The sequence below is a fragment of the Hemiscyllium ocellatum genome, chromosome 48, assembly GCF_020745735.1.
Source record: "Hemiscyllium ocellatum isolate sHemOce1 chromosome 48, sHemOce1.pat.X.cur, whole genome shotgun sequence".
In the NCBI taxonomy this organism is placed as follows: Eukaryota; Metazoa; Chordata; class Chondrichthyes; order Orectolobiformes; family Hemiscylliidae; genus Hemiscyllium; species Hemiscyllium ocellatum.
The window spans coordinates 14,812,018-14,826,089 of NC_083448.1; the positions used below are offsets into that span (position 1 = coordinate 14,812,018).

A 14,072-nucleotide genomic window follows, 5' to 3' on the forward strand; every position below is an offset into this window, starting at 1 on the left:
TTTGCTGTCATTTTCAACTTTGTATTTCACATTGAACAGCAGGCACGAAACACAATGGTCCTTCAGAAGGCAGAGGTCCTTCAGAAGGCAGAATGCCAAATAAGGCGTGGGGCTGGAAATGATTACGTACACTAATTTCGGGAACTGCATGGTAACCCTGGTATTGGAGAGCTGGATTCTGGGAGCGGTAGTTTGCAAAATGCTTCTGTCACTTCCCTTATGTCAGCACACAAAACACTACAACTCCCAGAAGCTGTTGTAGGAGTGAGGAGTTCTCGTTCCAGAGAATCTGCAGGACAACCACTTCTCAAAATTCAGCAGCTCACCTTCATTTGTGGGTATTTTTTTGTAAAAATAATGTGACCAAGCGCGAAGGAAGAATTGGAGTTCATGGATAGTTTCAGAGGAGGAGGTGGAATAGTGGGAGGAGATCAAAATCGAGGCCAGGAGCATTACGATTCAACCATTATCTTGCACTGGTGCAGTAGAGGGACAATGTTTAAGTGTGACAGGAAACTGCTGGCACTGGTCAGTGCCCACTGCCACGCAAATTAATTGATGACAACTTGTTGGACCTTGGACAGCACGTCATCGACCTGCCTTAAGCACATTATCTCCCTGGCATCTTCTCCCCAACCCCAACAAGTAACCACTCCTTGAGTGAATGCCATTAAAAAAATTTATCGAGGAACTTGGGTTTCTTCCCTTCTCTGGTTTGCTTTCCTCCCCACCCCCCCCCCCACCCCCACAAACACACGCATTGTTTGCAACTCCATATCACACCTCGATTGTAATCTAACCACAACTGCCACCTGCAAACTACAAGTTTCCAAATTCATCCATCTCAAGAAAATAATGAGGGCCATGACAGCACTATTCCGCACATTTTCCTCCAAACCTGCATTGTACTCTGCTTGAGAATGTGCATGGGTGTTCGGGGGTGTGTGTGTGTGTGTGGTGAGGGTCCGTTTCACCAGCACCTTATGTTGCTATTTGTGTCAAAGAGCAAAACTGCAACTTTGTGCATTTTCCAGAGATGAATGCATGACTGCAACAAATGATAGTACGTAGCCTTGTGTCACACAGTGGGTCGGGGGGAACAAAAAAATACACAGATTATTCGTTTTTTTGCAAAAAGAAGATAAACTGCTCTGAGAATGCGGAACAGGGAGTGGTTAAGGTGAATGAATGACGCATTTGAGGGAGAAAGTTTTGCAAAGAGGCGAGGCAAGAGTGGGGGGCGGGTGGTGGAGAGAACAAAAACAACACATCGACTGAAGGTCACGTTGAAAGGGAATAAGCCAGAAAACACTTGAAATGCTCAGCCGGTCAGGCTGCACCGCAGAGGGTGGTGGGGGGCTGAGTATTTCCAGCATCCTCTGCTTACACTTGACGTGAGCAACACCGGCCAAAAAAAAAGTTGCACTTTTGCTGAGCAAATGGGAGCAACGCCAGCGAGTGGAGGAAGGCGGCGTCAAGCAGACGCGGCAGCATCGATGCGGTGGGCCGAATGGCCCTGCGCTGCACGCCAGGAAGACGAGATGTTTCAGATTCCACGCGTCCTTGCAATAAAAGACCTCCCCCGACACACAATAATGACAGCTAGCCAGCCCATGAGAGACGGTGGGATTTGGACAGGGGAACAAAACCACCCCCCAAAAATTAATCCGCATTTATGCTTCGTAAAACATTCGGTTCAAAGCACCAATCGGGAAAGCATTGAGGAAAGGAGGGGGTGAGGGGTGCAGGAGAAATTGCAATGAAATTATAAAGGGGAGGGAGAAAGGCTGGGCTGGGAGGTGGGGTCAGAAACAACACGGAATTGGATTTCTCTTATTGCCGCAAAGTGGAAACTGGGGCCAAAATTGCCCTGCGCAGGTCAGGTGCAGGACTGGAAAAACACACACACAGGGACAGAAAAAATCCAGATCAACCAGAATGCTTCAGAGTGTCAGAGCTTCAGTTCCGGAGTAAAGAGGCGATGAGCAGGTCATTAAACATCATCTTGTGATCTTGCTTATTCCATTTTGACGCGATCGATTGAGGATCTGAGGAGGAGGCAGTGGGTAGGGAGGAGGAGGGTGGGGGGCTAAAAAGCACACACGTAACACACACAAAAACAAAACTGGTGGTGATCGCCTTTCTGTCGCGGTGTGTCTGTGCTTTCGTTTTCGTTGCATTGGCTGGTGCGGACGCGTTCGATTTATTTATTTTATTTATTTCTCTATCTGTCTGTCATCCCTTTTCCACCCCCTTCTCTCTTTGCTGTGCATTTTCTAGTTGGGAGACTGGGGCGACTCAGCTGTTACAACATCGCCGCGCTGGGCAGGGCAAAGCTGAGATCGACGTCCCACGCCACGAACTGCACTGACTTTCTGCCAACTGTTATCTCCTCTGCAACCCCCTCCTGAAGCGAGAGAGAGAGAGACACAGAGAGGGGGGGTTGAGAGAAAGGCAAAAAAAAACCCTCCCCCCCCCCCCCCCCCTTTGCCAATCCAGACATGCTCCAGAATGACACTAAAAGGCAACCAGTTTGCTGCCCCTATCTGGAGCAAAACCTGGAGTCCTTGAAAAGTCCTGAGGTCAACAGCGGCGATGGGTCCACCTCCTCCTCCTCCTCCTCCCAGCTCGACTGCCCGCCTGCCCCGGCCAGCTTGGTTCTGCAAGAGCAAGGAGGCAGCACTTCGACACTTAACGCTCTGGGATGGTCCACTAGCCAGTCCGGTGAGGAAAGCCTTCTCCAGCAAGGAGTCCTGCCGACTGCCATGTTGCTACCCAAAATGGTGCACCTGGGGCCCCTCTTTGGAGGGACTTTCCCCTCGGTGCAGCAGATGGGGCTGGCGCAGCAGCACAGGAGATCGCCTCTAGGGCACCACCCTCACCAAGGCACCAACACCACCACCTCCGCCTCCCAAAGGAATAGCTACAGCCTGCAGCAGCAGCAGCAGACCTTCAGGGCTCTGAACTGGGGCAGCCATCAACAGCAGACCGGAGGAGGGAGTGGCGGCTGGGGCAGTGTCAGCAATAACTGCGGGAGGGGACTGAGAAGGTCAGCCGGAGTAATGGGCATCTCGAACTCCATTCCTTCCTGCTCCTCCAAGAGGTCCTATTCCAGTCACATGATGGTGCCTCCAAAACTGAACAGGGGCCGCCCGGCATTCGCTTCGAAACCGTGGATGGAAGAGAACCCGTTGAGGACAGATGGCAACAGCAACTGGCTGCCTCACCATCAGGTAAGCCATGATTTACAGTTTGTAAATTTAACAGTATGGTGCAAGTATCTGTGATTTGTTTTCAACATAACAAGAAAGAGGGGCAACAGGGGGTCATATGGTCCTTTGAACCTGTTCCTCCACCTGTCTCATTTGGATGACTGAAATATTTTCGTGTTCACATCCGTAACCTTATGGAATGTCGGGCTAGTTTTGCTTATCTTCTTTGGGAGGACAAAGCATCACCCTAGCAATAGTCCAGTGAGCTATGATTGATTTGGGGAGGTGATGGCACAGTGGTATGGATGGACTGTTAATCCACAGAGCCAGATCATGTTTGGGGAGCCCCGGTTTGAATCCCACCACAGCAGAGGGAGGATTCTGAATTTGAAGAAAGTAATCTGGATTTAAGAGTCTCGTGATGACCAGAGTCCATTGTCAATTGTCGGAAAAACCCATCTGGTTTACTAGTGTTCTTTTGGGAAGAAAACTGCCATCCACACTGACAGGCCTGACCAACAGGTGACTCGAGACCCACAGCCTTTTTGGCAATTAGGGATGGACAATAAACGTTGCTTAGCCAGTGGCACCCTCACACTCAGTGAATGAATAAAGAAAAAAAATTCTCTCCAAGGTCTGCACATCTTTACTTAAGGCCTCATGAGAAATGATCATCTCCAGTCACCTGAAGTAGATGAGTGAGTTAATGCAGTGCTTGGTGTGGGATGCGCAGATGTGGGGTTTCAACTTGATCTCTCGTGTGCAGCATAGCTGGGGCACAGAAAATAAGAGCAGGGGGTCACATGAGTTCCATGTTCAACATGAAAAGGCAACAACGTGACTGTCGCATGGACTGCAGTAAACATTCAACCAATCTTCCTTCAGTTATACACACACACATTTTGTTCTATTGCTTCTCCTGAATTTAATATGCTATTGCTTCACCACCTTCCATAATATCCTCCACCCATCCAATTCTGGGTTCTCTGGCCTCCCTGATTTTCATTAGTGGCGTGTTTCCATCATCCAAGGCCTTCATCTCTGGAAATACCTCTCTTATCTGCTCTCTCTTTATCTCTCTCTTTCTTCACCTTCACGACATTGCTTAAAATCCACCTCGTTGACCTAACTTTTAGTCCGATATCTCCATTTCTGACTCTGCCCTCACAATTCTATAACGTTGGGTTCCTGCAAAGACAGATCCGAATGTTTTCCTATTTGAAAACTGCCACATAGATGTACAGCATGGAAATGGACCCTTCGATCCAACTTGTCCATGCCGACCAGATATGCCAACCCAATCTAGTCCCACGTGCTAGCATGGTGGCTCAGTGGTCAGCACTGCTGCCTCACAGCGCCAGGAACCCGGATTCAGTTCCTGCCTCAGATAACTGTCTGTGTAGAGTTTGCACATTCTCCCTGTGTGGGTTTCTTCCGGGTGCTCCGATTTCCTCCCACAGTCCGAAGGTGTGTAAGTTAGGTGACTTGGCCATGCTAGATTGCCCATTGTGTTAGGTGCATTTGTCAGGGGTAAATGTAGAGGAATGGGTCGGTGTGGACTTGTTGGGCCGAAGCGCCTGTTTCCACATTGTAGGGAATGTAATCTAATCATATCCCTCCAAATCCTTCCTATTCACATACCCATCCAGATGCCTTTTAAATATTGCAACTGTACCAGTCTCCACCACTTCCTCTGGCAGCTCATTCCTACAAGTACCACTCTTTGTGTGAAAAAGTTGCCCCTTTGGTATCTTTTATATCGTTCCCCTCTCACCCTAAACCTATGATCTCCAGTTCTGAACTACCCGACCCCAGAGAAAACACTTTGTCTGTTTACCCTATCCATGGCCCCTCATGATTTTATAAACCTCCATAAGGTCACCCCTCAGCCTCCAATGCTCCAAGGAAAACAGCCCCAGCCCATTCAGCCTCTCCCTATAGCTCAAATCATCCAACCCTGGCAACATCTTATAATCTTTTCTGAACCCTTTCACGTTTCACAACATCCTTCACTATCCTATCTATCTGTGACTCTATTTTCAAGGAGCAATGAACCTGCACTCCAAGGTCCCTTTGTTGAGCAACACTCCCTAGGACCTGACCATTAAGTGTATAAGTCCTGTTAAGATTTGCTTTCCCAAAATGCATCACCTCGCATTTATCTAAATTAAACTCCATCTGCCACCACTCAGCCCATTGGCCCATCTGATCAAGACACCGTTGTAATCTGAGGTAAGCTTCTTCACTGTCCAAAATACCTCCAATTTGGTGTCATCTGCAAACTTACTAACTGTACCTCTAATGCTCACATCCAAATCATTTACATAAACGACGAAAAGTAGTGGACTCAGCACCGATCCTTGTGGCACTCCATTGGCCACAGGCCTCCAGTCTGAAAAACAACCCCCCACCATCACCCTCTGTCTTTTACCTTTTGAGCCAGTTCTGTATCCAAATGGCTAGTTCTCCATGAGATCTAACCTTGCTAACCAGACTCCCATGGGGAACTTTGTCGAACGCCTCACTGAAGTCCACACAGATCATGTCTACTGCTCTGCCCTCATCAATCCTCTTTGCTACTTCTTTAAAAAAATCAAATTTGTGAGACATCATTTCCCACGCACAAAACCATGTCGACTATCCCTTATCAGTCCTCATCTTTCCAAAAACATCCTGTCCCTCAGGATTGCCTCCAACAACTTGCCCACCACCAACATCAGGCTTACCTGTCCACAATTCCCTGGCTTGTCCTTAGCATATTTCTTAAATAGTGGCACCATGTTCGCCAATCTCCAGTCTTCTGACACCTCACCTGTGACTATTGATGATACAAATATCTCAGCGGGGGCCCAGCAATGATTTCCCTATCTTCCCACAGAGTTCGAGGGTACACCTGATCAGGTCCTGGGGATTTTGCTATTTGTATGCATTTCAAGACATTCAACACTTCCTCCTCTATAATATGGAAAACTTTCAAGATGGCACCATCTATTTCCCTACATTCTATATCTTCCATACGAATGCAGATTGTTGCTTTTATGGTTTCCAAAAATAAAACCCAAGGCCACATCAATCAACACAATTGACTAGGTGTTTACAATAGTCAGTAGCAGAGGGTAGCTATGTTTATCCTTCAGATTTAGCCCAATTTCTTTCCAAAACACATACCTGTATCATTTTTGTTCTGCAAGGCATGTAAGGCTTGACAAGTATCTTTGGGTGTCCTTCAGATTTGCATCTTTGCATTTTCCTGTCTGCAGGAGAGGGTTGCAGGATTTCATTTGGCATATTTCTGAATCCAGGGCATTGATTTATCTGGTGTTTTGAAGGCCTGAAGCCGTGACATTAAACTGCAGTGAGATATCAATCTGTCAAATTGAGGTGGCGGGAAACCAATCAAGGGTGACACAGTTTCTCGATTGTAGGTCACGCTCAACTTGTGGAAGAGTAGCCTGAATTAGCAAAAGAACTGGCACAACTGCAGTTCATTTGCAGAAGCAGTGGAGTTGTGGTCCTTTTTCAGTTCGAATGCCATTGATGATGTAATGAAATTGAGGATGTGGTGATTGATGATTAACAAAAGAGATTGTACCCCATCAAGATAGAACCCTTTCATTAAGAGGGAAAATAAGGCAGAAAGGAGGATAATGGCGAACACTCAACATTGCCAAATTTAAGTTAGGTAGCTGAGAAAAGCCTAAGTTCCTACAGTGATAAAACTGCTCATTGCACTTTACTTGAAAGTCCTTGCAAGTCTTTTGAAAAGGAGAGCTTCAATTGTAACTTGTGGATTTCGCGGGCAGCGTCATTTTCAGTTTGAATTTGAGTCTTGAAATAGGAATGCCTTTTTTCATCTCTGCATAGATGCTGCCTGACCTGTTGGGTATCTCCAATGTTTATTTTTAGTTTAGATTTCCAGCATCTGCTGGAAATAAAATAGTGACATTTTGGCAATGTGTTTCATAATGGGACAGGAGGTGTGTGACTCGTACCTGCCAGTGCTCCTAATTTGACTTGCAGCCTTTGTTATCTTTTCCTCCTATCTATTGTGTGATATATGGAGGCAGACAGCTAAACAGCCAGTGCATTGACCAAAGATCCCTCGCTTCATGCTAGATGGCAAATTTGCTGAGTGTTGGTTCAAGGCACTGAACCCAATTCTTGGCATGGTGGAGATCACTGGTTAAGAATTTTGAACAGGAGTCTTGTCATTCCCCACTCTGCCACTTGCTTCCAGTATGTGGACACTGAGATTGTTTGTCAACTGAACTTCAGTGACCACTCATCCTTTGTAAGAGGAGGCAAGACTGAACCTATGACCTACTGCACTGTACAATGCATTTGATGAAACAACTCCCACAGTTTGAAGGCAGATTTTTTTCATGTGTCTTGGAACAGAGTTTTCCAGACAGTGAGTTTACGTCAGTGATTCTCTGTGACGATGCCTTCAGCTTTAGAATTCCCTCTCTCAACCCTTTATCCTCCCTTTGTCTCTCCTTCTTTAAGACTTGCTTAACATTTACAAAGTTGGCCATGCTTTTGGTCAGCTGTCCTCGTATATCTCCTTAAGTGTGTTACTGTCAGATTCCGCTCCTTTGAAGCATCCAGAGATATTTTACTGTCTTAAATGAAGTACATAAATACAAGATGTTGTTGCTCTTTGAAGTCATTGTATTTTTTTTCATTACACATTATCTTGTGTGATGTGTGGGTTGCTAACTCTGGATTTCTGGTGACTCTGCACTTGGAGTGGGATGACTGATAATCGGGGTGGAAGGACCTTGTTTGAACCTGGTCCTTTTGGGAAAAAAAAGGTTGCATTTTAATTGCATTATTTTTCCCCTGACCTTTGAGTGTCCAGTACTGCCTTACAGCCAATTGAATATCTTGGTTTTGAGACCATCTTGTGTGAAGCGATGTGTTCTCAGCCAGTTTCCATGAACAGGACTGTAACCGTGACGGGATAGTCGGTTTCGAGAATGCAAATTGAGAGATAAATATTGAGGGCTTATCTGTGGAACAGGACGCAAGTTCTTTGGTGTTCACTTGAGAGGACAGACTGGCGCCTCGGATATTATCTGACCAGAAAGACAGCACCTAAGACACTAGTTGCATTGTGGCAGGGGGAGGAGAAATAACGAGTCCTGAACACACGGATTGCATTTGGGCAGTCTGTAACAAATGGCAGATTACATGAATAAAGTACAGCCCCCCCCCCCCCCCATTCCACGATTATGTTCATTGCACACCGTGTCCGTCTATGCTCTTATTGCCTTTGGAGCGCGGTGTACACGATAGGGGGTACTGTGCTTTATTTCCCCATCCAACTCCATGTTGATTCAATCCCTTTTTGCTCTTCCTATTCTCCCCCCGCTGCTTCAACTTTGATGGCTTGCATTGCTTGTAAATAGGAGAAGGTGAGGACTGCAGATGTTGGAGATCAGAGCTGAAAAATGTGTTGTTGGAAAAGCGCAGCAGGTCAGGCAGCAACCAAGGAGCAGGAAAATCGACGTTTCGGGTCTAAGCCCTTCAGGAATGAGGAAGATGTGCCAAGCAGGCTAAGATAAAAGGTAGGAAGGAGGGACTTGGGGGTGGGGCGTTGGGAATGTGATAGGTGGAAAGAGGTTAAGGTGAGGGTGATAGGCCGGGGTGGGGGCGGAGAGGTCGGGAAGATGATTGCAGGTCAAGAAGGCGGTGCTGAGTCCGAGGGTTGGGACTGAGATAAGGTGGGGGGAGGGGAAATGAGGAAACTGGAGAAATCTGCATTCATCCCTTGTGGTTGGAGGGTTCCTAGGCGGACATTGAGGCGCTCTTCCTCCAGCCGTCGTGTTGCTATGGTCTGGTGGTAGAGGAGTCCAAGGACCTGCATGTCCTTGGTGGAGTGGGAGGGGGAGTTGAAGTGTTCAACCACGGGGTGGTTGGGTTGATTGGTGCGGGTGTCCCAGAGGTGTTCTCTGAAACGTTCTGCAAGTAGGCGGCCTGTCTCCCCAATGTAGTGGAGGCCACATCGGGTGCAGCGGATGCAGTAAATGATGTGTGTGGAGGTGCAGGTGAATTTGTGACGGATATGGAAAGATCCCTTGGGGCCTTGGAGGGAAGTGAGGGGGGACGTGTGGGCGCAAGTTTTGCATTTCTTGCGGTTGCAGGGGAAGGTGCCGGGAGTAGAGGTTAGGTTAGTGGTCCTTGGCCTCCTCCACCGCCAGACCATGGTAACATGACGCTTGGAGGAAGAGCGCCTCATCTTCCGCCTAGGAACCCTCCAACCACAAGTGATGAATGCAGATTTCTCCAGCTTCCTCATTTCCCCTCCCCCCACCTTATCTCAGTCCCAACCCTCGGACTCAGCACCGCCTTCTTGACCTGCAATCTTCTTCCCGACTTCTCCGGCCGATCACCCTCACCTTAACCTCCTTCCACCTATCGCATTCCCAATGTCCCTCCCCCAAGTCCCTCCTCCCTATCTTTTATCTTAGCCCGCTTGGCACACCTTCCTCATTCCTGAAGAAGGGCTTATGCCCGAAACGTCGATTCTCCTGCTCCTTGGATGCTGGTTGACCTGCTGCGCTTTTCCAGCAACACATTTTTCAGCATTGCTTGTAAATATTCCATTAGCTACATTGCATAGCGATGGTTAATAGCTTTTAAAACAAAAATTGTCACAGTGATTTTAATGTGGTATGGTCATTCTGTTGTGCATAATGGCACTCGTGGGTTGCAAAAAAGAAACATAAAAGCAACTGCAGCCTCAGATATTTGTGGGAATAAATGCAGAGAGGTGCAGGAGGAACTTGGAAGTTTGCCTGTAAACCTGCCTTTCCAATGAACTTGGTGATTAAGGTGTTAAGGCCAACTGCACGGAAGCAGGAACATTTTCTTTCAGAAAAAATTAACATGAGGATTGCATATTTATTGGATGCAGTATCTTGCCAGAAATCTGAAGGTCAGAGAAAATTTTCTATTGCTCATGTACCAGCATCCAGGGAGTTGGGAAACACAGGTGCTCATTGATGTGTGTCTGAAGGTGAGGAAAGGACTGTTTTTCTGCAGTGAATCATGTGGCCCATAAAGCTCACATGTCGTGCTGCTTGTGACAGCCCAAGTAACTCTGGGTGGTCCAGAATGCACTATGTTGGATCCCTGGGCCAGCGAGTAGGTCAGCTCTGTTTCTGATCTCCGTCCTGTCACTGCTTTCAGAAGCACTGTTGAGGGCCACTTTGGGTTTGGCTGTGATGCATCTGCTGGATGAATAGCCAGTTGCTGATGATTATCTTTCAACTCAAGTGTCAGTTTGCACCATTGGGCTGCTGTGTAGATCTTAGATATTTTTGCTACCACCATTTGCTTCCAATTCCCCTTGTCCTCCGTCTTGCCAATTAGGTCTTATCCATGTGTTTAAATCCCTCTGTGGCTTCTATCCTGCCTATTTCTGTAACCTTGTTCACACTTTATAATGCTGAAAGAAATGAGCAGTCTACCATCTCTTGACCTTTGTGGGTTAGCTAATTGATCTGACCCATGGTTTGTATCTCTGCTTTCATCCACTTTTGATCCCCCAAGCTCTGGTGAACTCCCCCAAATCACTTCTGGCCCTACTCCCAAGCATCTCCTCCTCTTTTCCCTCCCCCGTCCTCCTCTTTTCCCCTCCCCGTCCTCCTCCTCTTCCCCCCTCCCCGTCCTCCTCTTCCTCCCCCCTCCCCGTCCTCCTCTTCCTCCCCCCTCCCCGTCCTCCTCTTCCTCCCCCTCCCCGTCCTCCTCTTTTTTCACCCCTCCTCCCTCCCCGTTCTTCCCCACTTCTCTCCCCTTCTTCTCTTCCTCTTCCCCCCCCCCCCCCCCCCCCCCCCCCCCCCCCCATCTCCAATCATGAAAATACTGTTTAAAACGTGCTCCTTATACAATCAAACATTTGGTCGTTTGTCAAAATATCTCATGTGGCTTGGTGTTAATTTTTGTTTCACGACACACCTCTCTGTGAAGTGTCATGGGATGTTTAAATTCCATGAGCGAGATAAATCAAAATTGTCATATCTTCTTTCTTTCTGCTGAAGTTCAATATCACTCAGAGCAGTTACCCACTGATGTGGCAACACATGATCATTCAGAAGTCATTCCCTCGACTGAGTCTGGGACACTGTGCCTAGGGTTTCTCACTTCCTAAATCCGAGAATGGACTGCAGACTAAATTGTCTCTCCTCAGAAGCAGATAACATAGTTATCTCACATGAAGCAATTGGAAATGCTTGCAAGTGAATTAATCAGTGTTTGACATCACAGCCAAGGTCATGCAGCCTAAATCTAGGCCTTCAAATGAATATTTGGTTGTGTTTGTAATAAAACTTAGAGCTTCCTGTGCTAAAACTGTTGAAAATGTCTGCATTATACAGAGCTGCCAACACTGGATAAATTCTTGGTTTGATATTTTCACTTGTCAGCAGCCCGCTCGAGACGTTGATTGGAGCCAAAAGCTTTTTTTTAAACAGCAAATGTGGCAGCCACATGAGATTTAAAAGGGAATTGCTGCTTATTTAGAATGGAAGAGTTAATCATTTGAAGGCAAGTTGTGTTTGAGAGTGTTTCATTGTCAGTTGGGAGATTTTGCCTGGTTGGGTTGGTGAAGTTGGGCGGGGGGGAGAATATAATAAACCGTGCCATGTTAACTTGCAGAAGGTGTTTGATCACATGTCCCACAGGAGTCCAGTTGGCAAAACTTGGGCAGACGGCAGGAGGGCAAATGCAACAGCATGGAAACAAAGTTGGCTGGCAGACAGGAAACTAAGTTGGAGCAAACAGGTATTGCTCAGAATGGTTTAAAGCAAGGAAGAGCCTGCATTCGCATGGCGTCTTTGACAACTTTGTGCTTTCAGAATGCTTTACATCCAATCGAGTGTTTTTTGAAGTGTACACTCACTGTTCACACACAGCAATTGGCCAAATAATCTGTTTTAGTGGTGATGATTGAGGGACAGGCATTGGTCACTGGCTGATGTGGAGGTATGGTGTTGGACCAGGGTGAACAAAGTCAAATTCACATGATACCAGCTCTTATTCCAACACATCATTGTGATTTCAGCTAAAGCTGTTGGATTATCACCTGGTGTTATATGACTTGTGACTTAAGTGACTGCATGAAGGATATACTGCCAGCACCCTTGTCTTTGTAACAGTTTCATGACTTTTTGTTTTTTATATATAGGTCCACCTGAGAGTCCAGATGGTTTTATATCTAAAGTAAAAGAAAGCGTATCCAGTTCTGCACTACAGTATTTGCCAAAACTTTGTGCTGGAATGGCTGGGTGTACATATCCATACAGTACAATTCATGAATTATTTGAATTCAGGCTATTTAATCAGGGGGATGCAGGGCCAAAGCAGACCTGTTGTCTTGTAATGCTGAGAGGATTATTAGTATAACAGTCAGATAGATGCCAATCCAGCTCCTTATTGAGAAATGCAGACAATTGATGCGTTGGTTGAAAAAAAAATCAAGTCAGAATATTTTCTCAGAATTTGGAATGAAAAGCATGCCAGAGACAGCTAAACAGACAATCGAGTTCTGCATGATTCGTGAGCATTTTATCGCCAATTGTTACAATCCGTGCATTGGAAATCAACCTAACCAAATTTACTGAATCACCCCCAAATGAAGACATTGGCAACAGGGTTCCACTGTTAATTCAAACAGAGTTCGAACCAACACTCAGATTTGTAGAACTAGCAGGTCAAGGACATTTCCAACAATAAGACAAATTTCACTTTAAATTCTCTTGTCCACAGAACAAAGCTGGGTCTTGTGCAACCACAAGCCCTCACAATGTCCCATGCACAAAAATGACATCATGTAACTGTACAGATCGACAGAGTGCTGCACTTTAATCAAGAGGATACATGAGTCTTAACTGACAATAGCTTTCACCATTTAAATTTCACTGGTACAATTACCATTAGCAAGGCACCCTTGTATATATCCTCTCTGACTTTGGTCATGATGCCGGAATAGGATTTGACCACTTAGAGTCACCGAGTCATTTTTCATGTAAATACACCCTTTAGTCCAACTAGTCCAAGTCAACCATGTTCCCAAACTAAACTAGTCGCACATGCCTGTGTTTCGCCCATATCATTCCAAATTGTTCCCACTTGTGTTTTGATCCAAATATTGTTGAAATGTTGTGACTGTTTCTGCATTCACCACTTCCTTTGGTAATTCATTTCCACACACCAATCACACTTTGTGCCCCTCATATCCTTTCTAAAACGTTTTTTCCTCTCCCCTTAAAGATATGCCCCCTGGTTTAGAACTCCCCCACCCGAGGGAAAAGACCCTTGCTATTCACCTTATCTCTGCCCCTCAGGATTTTATAAACCTCATTATGGTCACTCCTCAATCTCTTACACTCCAGTGAAAAACATCCCAGCCTTTACAGCCTGTGTTATAACTCAAACCCTTCATTCCTGGCTACATCTTGGTAAATCTATTCTGAACCCTCTCCAATTTAATAGTATCCTTCCTAAAGCGGGGCAATCAAAAGGGCAGAAAGTAGTCCAGAAGAGGCGTCATCCATGTCCTGTACAACCTCCGTATGATGTCTCAACTCGTGTACTCAAAGGTTTGAGCAATGAAGCCAAGCGAAAACACCCAGCTTTTTCGTGTCTTGAGTTTTTCTTGCGCAGTTTTGCAGCTTGGAAGAAATTTTCTGTGTTCCCTCTCCTGTTTCTGATTGGTTGCACTCGGCTTCTGTGTGCTGATGGCCTTAACTCGCCGGCTCCTCTGGTCACAGTTCTCCTTTGTGTCTGAAAGGCACATAGCCTTTTGCTTAATTTCCTTCCTGTCAGTACTGTGTGCAGGTCAAAGGCCACCGGGTC

At 46.4% G+C, this 14,072-nt stretch overlaps 1 protein-coding gene across 1 annotated transcript in view; it reads left to right on the forward strand.

The window, feature by feature from the left end:
- The first annotated feature begins 1,852 nt into the window (after positions 1 to 1,852).
- LOC132836835 (cytoplasmic polyadenylation element-binding protein 2-like) overlaps positions 1,853 to 14,072 on the forward strand; it is a 54,713-nt gene continuing 42,493 nt past the window's right edge. The window contains exons 1-2 of the mRNA XM_060856357.1: positions 1,853 to 1,989; positions 2,281 to 3,233. Coding sequence (XP_060712340.1) covers positions 2,502 to 3,233 — 732 coding nt within the window. The 5' untranslated portion in view covers positions 1,853 to 1,989; positions 2,281 to 2,501. The remainder of the gene's footprint in view (positions 1,990 to 2,280; positions 3,234 to 14,072) is intronic.